The 9,866-nt window shown below is 38.1% G+C and overlaps 1 protein-coding gene across 2 annotated transcripts; it reads right to left on the bottom strand.

The window, feature by feature from the left end:
• Positions 1-5,486: 5,486 nt before the first annotated feature.
• On the bottom strand, positions 5,487-9,627 carry tmem100a (transmembrane protein 100a). Of its 2 annotated transcripts, XM_051106164.1 has the most exons (3): positions 9,454-9,627; positions 6,913-6,949; positions 5,487-6,777 (listed from the first exon to the last, which is right to left on the bottom strand). In XM_051106164.1, exon 3 carries the CDS (start codon positions 6,688-6,690, stop codon positions 6,271-6,273), a length of 420 nt encoding a protein of 139 aa, XP_050962121.1. In that variant the 5' UTR covers positions 6,691-6,777; positions 6,913-6,949; positions 9,454-9,627; the 3' UTR covers positions 5,487-6,270. The 2 variants fall into 2 exon arrangements, with proteins under 2 accessions (XP_050962121.1, XP_050962120.1); XM_051106163.1 differs by lacking the exon at positions 6,913-6,949 and having other exon boundaries at positions 9,454-9,624.
• Positions 9,628-9,866: the final 239 nt, after the last annotated feature.

Genomic DNA, 9,866 nt, shown 5'->3' on the forward strand with positions numbered 1-9,866 from the left:
AAAGTTTTAATCGCAGCATCTCACATGAGAAAGCGCTTTACGTTCAGCTGGCGTCTTTCGACCAAACCCAAACCGCTCGACTTCAAACAAACAGCATGAGTGAATGGAGAAATAATTAAAACCAGTCTGCTCTAAAACAGCTGCAGACATGAAATGACTCAAACGCGACTCATTCAGTCACAAAGCATAACAGTTTGTTAAAATTCAGCTGTTAAATAGTTCAGCATGTAATAAAATTAAACTATAACTCAATTTTAATTGCTATTTAGTTTTGCAGTTTATAATTGAATTTCAGATCATTTTTGAATTCATTGATAAAAAAAACATTTTAGTTTCAAAGGAGTTTATTAAAAATAGTTGTGTCAACATCTAACAGATATAACATTTTCACATACATAATTGAAGAAATGATGATTACAATCATAAACGATCTGAAACTGAATTAAGACGCATTTTCATTCTCTCATCAAAAAAAAGCACCTGAAATCAATAATTCACAATTTGCATGATCAAATACACAAAAATCACATAATACTGTCATCTTCACATGACATGTTACTTCACATAAAGTCATAAATCACCACTCAAGTAAGAGCGTGTTTGTCTGTCCTCATAGTCTGAAATATAAAATAAATTTAATAAAAGAACATAATAACATTTGGTTTTCCAGCCCATTGTTGTTTATGTATCATAATATAAGTGATATAAGTACCGTACGTCTATGAAAGCGTCACATAAAGTATCTGGGTGTCACAAAAACGCTCTCAATGAAGAAGAAATCATTGTTCTTCATTTCCTCATTTTCCTCCCTTTCCTTTATGTCTCAAAGCGTGTCTTTCCATTAATCCACCCGGACAGGAAGCAGCCGTGGATTAATATGGCACTTCCCGTCTCTGGGTTTGCACAGCGGTTACTTGTCTTAATTTTGATGCGTTCGCCTTGGCTCGAGTCCCAGCTAACCGAATGGCCCTGCCTGACGGGCAAAAGAGAAAAAGAAAACAAAGAGAACGAAAGAAAGAATGTGCTTACGAACCACATTAAAGGATGGCTAGCACTGCGGCCCATCAGAAACTACCAGTTTATGGTTAAGGATGTTAAAATGAGTGCAACCGTTGTCCCACAATGCAAAAAAAGGATTTTTTACTCAGTATTTTTTGTCTTGTTTTCCATTACAGATTTGTAAACATTATTAAATTAAAGATATTAAAGGGATAGTTCATCCCAAAATAAAAAACAAATCCTGTGATCACAAACTTACTTTATGCTGCAGAATGTAAAAGAAGACATTTTGAAGAATTTGAAGTTTCTTTTCCCATTGAATTACATTATATAAACAACAACAACAACAAAAACAATAGAAGTCAATGGGAACTGAAAATAAAAATTCTGAAAGTCGAAAAACTCTGAATATTCAAAATGTTTTTGGGGGAAAAAAATCCAAACAGTTATTGGTTCCTACTGACTTTCATTGTGTGTACAGAAATACAGTGGAAGTCAATGGGAACCAAAATGGAAAATTCTGAAAAAACTCTGAAAATTAAAAAAAAAAATTCCAAACAGTTTTGGTTTCCATTGACTTCCATTGTAAGGACAAAAAATACAATTAAATTATTTCTTTAAAATATCTTCTCATCTATGCTTTAAGGTTTGGGATGACATAAAATGACAGAATTTTCATTTCGTTTTTTGAAAAATATAACAAAATAAAGTGAGTTTATGCTTAAAACAAGAGAAAAATATCCATCCTTGGGGTAAAAAAAAAAAAAAATAATTCGAAGGGAAAACTACATAATTTTTCTTACCTCATTGTTAGATCATTCTTGTGTTTTAAGAATACACTGTAATGGCCAAAAATACTAAATAATAATAAAAAAAAGCTTTTTTTGCAGAGCGGGATTCCAGCTGCTAAGGAGTTGCCATGCTGTTGTTAGGGTGTTCTGAGCAATTGTTAGGGTGTCAATGTGGTGCATTCTGGGTGGTTGCCATGATCCTGCTTTGTTCTGTTTTGAGTGTTTTTCTGTGTTGCCAGGTTGGTTGCATGACAAATCACACACTGTAGTGTCAGCGATCTAAACAAACCTAACCAGTAATAGTGATGCTTGAGTGAGTAAACATGAGACTTGAGAGTAGTTTTAAATGATTTTTTTTGCAGTGCAGCTGTGTCTCGACATCTGGACGTGTGCAGCTGCAAGTCTGTCTCGATTAACTGTCCCAAACGGTTATTCTGAGAGCCATTCGTGAGATACCGTCATTCCGTTTTGTCTGAGAGCATTTGGTTTGTCCGACCCAAGTGTGCCACACATGTCCTGAAAAGTGAAGCCAAAACATTTTGACTGCCTCTGGTGGCTGGTGGAAGTATAGGTCATAAACCCAACTTCTCCATGTAAACCAATGGGACATGAGCCAAACTAAAGCATCAAATAACACTTCAAATACATTTTTTCCCAAAGACAGTTTCCATCTTTTTGGATAGTTATTATGATGTACACTGATGTATGTTCAAGTGTTCGTTTCCTTGATAAGTTTGTTTCTGGTTATTTGATGCTGTAAAAACTGGGTGTGACGTCATGATCCCATGTTTGCAAAAGGGTCTGGGCGGGATGTTGATACCTTGGCTCCAGCTCGTGATACTGCACAGACTCCAAAATGACGTCATTGGTGCAATATGACAGCGGCCATAGCTGACGCCCAACCCGGCGCGAATTAGCAAGTCTGTCCGTTCACGGGTCCCCCTCAGTCCTCCTCGGTCCTTTCACTGCAGGGCCCAGTGCGACCATACGAGTTGCACCGCCTTAAGGACAGGCCTGCATTTTGGCATCGCTTTTCTACAGTGGAAGGAAGCAGAGATGAGTCGTCCATCTTTTTTTATAGTCTATTGTCCGAACTGAGGCGAAACTGGTAGACGTTGTCCCAAACATGACACTTTTACGTCATGAAGGTTTCGGAGTTTGTGCTTGTGTCGAATCAGGCGAAGATGCTCTTCTGATAGACCATCAGAGCTATTTGACTCTCTTGTCTTCTCTCTTTCTTTCGCCATCACCCTCTGGTGGCTGGTGGCGGTATAGGTCATAAACCCCACCCTCTCCGTGTAAACAAATGAAATGCAAGCCAAATCAAGCCAATCAAATTACACTTCAAGTAAATTTTCCCAAAGATGATTTCCGTCCTTTTACTCTAATGCATGTGTAAGTGTACGGTTTTCTGAAACAGGGGTGCTCAAACTCGGTCCTGGAGTGCCGGTGTCCTCCAGAGTTTAGCCCCAACTTGCCTGAACACACCTATCGGGGAGTTTCTAGTATGCCTAGTAAGAGCTTGATTAGCTGGCTCAGGTGTGTCTAATTGGGGTTGGAGCTAAACTCTGCAGGACACTGTCCCTCCAGGAACGAGTTTGGGAAACCCTGTTATAAAAGGTTTGTTTTAAGTTACTTACTCGATGCTATAAAAGAGGTGCCTGTTGTCACACCTGAGGCAAAACATCTGGACGTTGTTCCAAACATGATGCTTTGACTTGTTCATCGTGAAGATTTGGGAGTTCATGGCTAATCAGGCTAATTTGCTGCACTGATGGACTATCAGTGCTGTCTGATTCGCTGGTCTTTTCTCTTTCCTTCTTGATCTTCCCCTGTTGGCTGTCTCCGGTATAGGTCATTTGGTTTTCTAATAAGTTAAGATTGTGGCATCATGATTATGTGCTTGCCATTGGCTCCAGCTGATGATTGCTACTGCACAAACTCAGGCTCCAAATGACGTCACTGGCGCATGATGACAGCGGGATATTTTGGCTTCACTTTTCTAGAGTGGAAGGAAGTGGAGACGAGTCATCCATCTTTTTTACAGTCTATGATCTGACCTGAGGCAAAACATCTGGACATTGTCCCAAATGTCTTTAGTCGTCCCCTGGGGCAGGGTTTATGACTAATTAATGGCGCAAATACCAGTAATTTGACGATCCTCTTATAAATCTCCTTCTATAAATGCATATTCAAAAAGGTCGGGCACAAAAATAACTGTCCATGGCTTTTCAGCGCAGTCACTGCGTGACTTTAGTAAATCCTGACAGTAATATTTTAACGCCAAAAGACGGTTTGCGCTGACGCAAGCCGTTAGTAAATCTGGCCCCAAGTGTTCATTTTTCTGAAACATTTGCTTTTAGTTATTGCAATGCGAATGGGGTGTGGCGTCAATGACGTCATTGGTGCAATGAGACATTTTGGCTTTATATTTCTACAATGGAAGTAACTGGAGACGCGTCATCTATCTTTTTTTACAGTCTATGGTTTGACCTGAGGCAAAGCGTCTGGACATCGTCCTAAACGTGGTGCATTGACTAGCTCATTGTAAAGGTTTTGAAGTTTGTGCTTGTGTCAAATCAGGCAAAGATGCTCCTCTGATAGGCCATCAGTGCCGTTTAAGTCTCTTGTTTCCTCCCCGCCCTCTTTCCGTGTAAACCAATGGGACGTGATCCAGAATCATATTACACTTCAAATAAATTTTAAATAAATTAATCTTTTTAGGTAGTTCTTTATTACTTTGATGTATTTTCAAGTGTTCTAGTTTCTAAAAAGTTTACTTTTATTTAGTTATACAAACGGGGTGCGACATCAATGACGTAATCTGCGCAAGATGACAACGGGACATTTTGGCTTCACTTTTCTACAATGGAAGGAATTTGAGACGTGTCGTCCATCTTTTTTAAAGTCTATGGTCTGACCTGAGGCAAAGCATCTGGACATTGTCCTTAACGTGATGCATTGTAAAGGTTTTGGAGTTAGAGCTTGTGTCGAATCAGGCGAAGATGCTCCTCTTATGGGTCATCAGTGCCGTTTAAGTCTCTTGGGTTCTCTCTTTGTTTCTCGATGACCCCCTGGTGGCTAGCGGCAGTATTGGTCATAAACCCTATTTGACTCTCTAGTCTTCTCTCTTTGTTTCTCCATTGCCCCCTGGTGGTAGTATAGGTCATAAACCCCGCCCTCTCTCAATGTAAACCAATGGGACGTGAACCGAACTAAAAAATCTAATTACACATCAAATAATTTTTTCCCAAAGACAGTTTCCATCTTTGTAGGTAGTTATCACTCTGATGTATGTTCAAATGTTAATTGTTCTAAAAAGTTTGCGTTTCGTTATTTGACGCCATACAAACAGGGTGCGCCATCAATGACGCCATCTGCGTAAGATGACAACGGAACATTTTGGCTTCACTTTTTTACAATGGAAGGAAGCAGAAACGAGCCATCCATCTTTTTTACAGTCTATGGTCCAACCTGAGGCAAAAATCTGTCCCAAATCGGACGGATTTATTCATTTGTTGTGAAGGTTTTAGAGTTTGCACTTGTGTCAGACCAGGCGAAGATGCTTCTCTGATGGGCCATCAGTGCTCCTGACTCGCTTATCTCTTTCTTTACTCATCGCCCCCTGGTGGTTTCTGTAGTATAGGTCCATAAACCCCACCCTCTCCATGCAAACCAATAAGACGTGACCCCAACTAAAAAATAAAATTACATTTATTTAAAAAAAAACAATTCCCAAAGACAGTTTGCATCTTTATAGGTAGTTCTGATCACTCTGATGTATGTTCAAGTGTTCATTTTTATAAAAAGTTTGGTTTTAGTTATTTATTCGACACTATACAAACAGGGTGTGGCGTCAATGATGCCATCAGCGCACGATGACGACGGGACATTTTGGCTTCACTTTTCTACAATGGAAGGAAGCGGAAACAAGTCATCCATCTTTTTTACAGTCTATGGTCCGACCTGAGGCAAAAATCTGTACACTGTCCCAAATCGGACGCATTGAAGGTTTTAGAGTTTGCGCTTATGTTGAATCAGGCAAAGATGTTCCTCTGATGGGCCATCAGTGCAGTTTGAGTCTCTTGTCTTCTCTCTTTTTTATCCATCGCCCGCTGGTAGCTGGCGGCAGTATAGGTCATAAAGCCCACCCTTTCCATGTAAACCAATAAGATATGAGCTGAACTAAAAAATTATACTTCAAATAAATTTTTCCCAAAGACAGTTTCCATCTTTGAGGCAGTTCTTATCACTCTGATGTATGTTCAAGAGTTGAAAAAGTTTGCTTTTCTTAGTTATTTGACGTCAGTGACGTCATCAACGCAAGATGACAATGGGACATTTTGGCTTCACTTTTCTACAATGCAAGGAATTGGAGACGTGTCATCCATTTTTTTAGAGTTTGACCTAAGGCAAAACATCTGACCATTGTCTCAAATGTGATGCTTTGACTCATTTCTGAGGTCTCGCCCATGTCGAATCAGGCGAAGATGCTTCTCTGATGGGCCATCAGTGCTGTTTGACTCTCTCGTCTTCTCTCTTTCTTTCTCTCCATCCGCACCTTCCAGCAAACGGCGCTCAGGGCGAGCAGCACCAGCCCAGCCGAGAGCAGCACCAGTCCGAAGTAAGATATGGTAGAGCCGTGTGAGTTGAAGCTGTACGCGACGGCAGTCACCACAATCCCTGCGATCAGGACCACCACGCCAAATGGCACGGTGCAGCGGTAGCAGGACAGCTCGGCTCCACCGGTGGCCGCCGTCAGCTGCCCCTCGTTCACCAGCGGGATAATGATGGTCAGTGGCTGTGGTTGAGGAAGCTCATTGTTGTTGGTTTTCTCTTGCAGGATTCGCTCAGGAGCTCCGGGGATCGTCATGGTGTCCTTCAACAGCTCGGTGGGCATCGCAGGGTCAAGGGCCAGCGTGTTTCGAGGCTTCAGCCGCAGTCTCTACTGTGCCGGGTTTACTGCGTCTCCTCACCGCTTCCACACCTAGAGGAAAAGCAAGGGGAGTTTATTTACAGAGCGTTACATAGGTATGATAAAGAGAAAAGGGAAGGGGGGCAATAATAAAACATTGCTATTAAACGTCACCCAAAAATAAAAATCCTTTCATCATTTTCTCACCCTCAAGTTGTTCCAAACCTATATGAGCTTCTTTCTTCTGTTGAACACAAAAGAAGATATTTTGAAGAATGTGGTGGTAAACAGTTTTAAATCTATTGAGTTCCATAGTATGGAATTTTTTTTTTTTTAAACATCTATTAAAAATAGACTGTTCAAAATAAGTATAAAATAAAATAAAATATCAAATAAAAAAAAGAAAAGAAACTTGAAAAAATAGAAGTGCTGCCTTAGCAATTTCTATTTCTGCTTGCTTTAGTTAAAAAGCTAAAATGACTCAAACTAAAGCAGAAACAATTTTTTATTAAAGTTATATATAAAAATATATAAAAAACTAAACATTTAAAATAAAAAAGAAAAAAAAAAACAAGAAAATTTTTTAAAACAGTTTAAATCTGATTAAAATGTATAATATCATTATTTATTTATTTATTATTTATTTATTTTTGAATAACCTCAAATATTTGTTTCTAGGGAACAGTTTAGGGACTATTAAAAATCAATTTAAATAAGTATAAATATAAAATAAATATCAGATGAAAAACTTAAAAGAAAAGAAACCTGAGAAAATAGAAATTCTGCCTTAGCAATTTCTAATTCTGCTTTAATTGAAGAGCTAAAATGACTAAAACTTTAATTTAAAAAAATCTTTAATTAAAGATGTTATAAAATAACACTGTCTTTGTGGTTGCCAGAGCACTGCATTTCAGTGTTAAGTATTAAGCTGCTAAGGAGTTGCTATGGTTGCTAGAGTGTTCTGGGTGGTTTGCAACTGCTATGGGTGTTTGTGTGTGTGTTGCTAGGCTGGTGTACCTGTTTGTTTGTTTATGGGATGCATGGCGAGTTACAGACTGAAGTTTAATACCAAATGTAAGTGCTAGCGATCTAAACTAACCTCTAACCTGATGTGTGCGAGGTAGTAATAATGAGTAAACACTAACACTTCAGAGCTGTTTTGGTTTTTTAGATGGGAAGAGCCCCATGGATCTGCTTTTGGAGCGCAGACGCAGGCTGAGCGCCGTCTGAATGACGCAGAGAGAGCTGCCACATTCCCTGGAGAGCTTGCCGTATGACATTACAGACCGGCCCGTGAAACATGAGCGCCGTATAAATTAACAACCATTTCTCAAGGGGCTTTTTCTTAAGAGCGTCAGCAGATCTGCCAAACGCCCGCAACTCCCTTCGCTCTGACCGATATGCGTTACAGCTGCACACTTTAGCCTGGATTTCAGCCCTCATGTGCTGTTTATATGCACTTCAATACTTTCCATTTAGATCTTCCGTGACCCAATAAAGTGTAAACATATGATAAATAGGTCATGGTAACATGTTTTTGCACTACTTTAACTCATCAAATTAATTTAGCCAATTTAAACTTCATTTTTTTAAGTTGTACAAGACTCAACTCGATTTTTAAAGCCAGTTTAATATAATTTAAGTTAAAATTACATAGTCAGTGCAATTCTATTAAATTGCATATTAGTTTTTAGCCTAAACTCAACATGAAATTTTGAGAAATCTGTTATCCAAAGTAGAAATGTTGCTTCTTCATGGCAAAAACACATTTAAATAGACAATAAAATCCAAACAGACTGGCAGATTCATTTATAAAGTCTGAAAATTGCATTTACTCATAATTTACAGCATTATTTTTTTTTTTCAAGTTGAAATCTTTTTATAATCACTTCTCATAAAAATAGAAAAAGTCATGAAATATAAACATGATACTTTAATTCTGTAGTACGTTTTGAGCTTTTCAGACAAAACATGAGGGTCAGTATTAGTTTAAATGCATTTATGCATTGAATACGGCTTATATATTTCTTGCTTTATATTTCTATTGCTATATAGGTAACTTTATGTTGTTTTTAGTAACTTAAAATACATTTTTTTTCATTGTTTAAATTTAAACTGATTTTGTTGTCTTTTGAAAGATATCAGTGTTAGTTTAAATGCATTTGTGCATCAAATATGACACGTATAATTATTGCTTTATGTTTGTTATGCTATAGAAGTAACTTCATATGTTCAAACTTTTGTTTTGGTCACTTAAAATACGTTTTTTTATCCTTATATTATCAGTGCATTTACATTTAAACTGATTTTGTTGTCTTTTGAAAGACATCAATGTTAATTTAAATGCATTTGTGCATTGAATATGTTTGTAATGCTATAGAAGTAGCTTTATATGTTCAAACATTTGTTTTGGTCATTTAAAATACAGTTTTTATCATTATATTATCATTGCATTTACATTCAAATGGTTTTGTTTTTTTTTTTAAACAGTTCACTCTTCTTCACCAAGTGTATACTGAAAAAATAAGATTTGAAAACAATTTTCAATCAGAAATTGCTAGTAGATTTTACAAATAATTACAAAGAAATGTTATGCAATGCATGCAAGAACACTGCACAAGCATGCAACACCCTTACAGATGTAAAAAATTCACTGTTGCTGATTTAAATCATAAATGTGAGATATTGATGCATGCTGAGTTTAGTGTGTGCATGAAGGTAATCTGAGAGCGGGGTCAAGTCATTCACCTCACACGTGTTTTCCATCCTGCCTTCCAAAGATCCTGTTTAGCCAGCTGAAGACGTGAAAGTCCCGCTATACTCCAGACTCAGTCCGCTGGTGAAGATCTCCAGTGAGAGACTGACTGTGTGTGTGTGTGAGAGTGAGTGGCTCTCATTCACTAGATGAGCGTCTTGTGTTTCTCCTCCTCCATGTGAACTAACACTGCTCTGGTCTGAAATCTGGGGGAGGAGCATAAGCGGCAGGTTTGACCATCTCATGGAGTCTTTTGTAAACTGTATCATCTGTCTTTATGATATATCCTGACGTTTGGTCGTGAAATGAAGTTTATTGAGTGGAACTATATCATTCTGGTTGTGTGTATGGGTGGAATACAGTTTGGTTACAGGAATAGTTCACTCAAAAATGTAAATTTACTCCC

The sequence above is a fragment of the Labeo rohita genome, chromosome 3, assembly GCF_022985175.1.
Source record: "Labeo rohita strain BAU-BD-2019 chromosome 3, IGBB_LRoh.1.0, whole genome shotgun sequence".
Taxonomy (NCBI): Eukaryota; Metazoa; Chordata; class Actinopteri; order Cypriniformes; family Cyprinidae; genus Labeo; species Labeo rohita.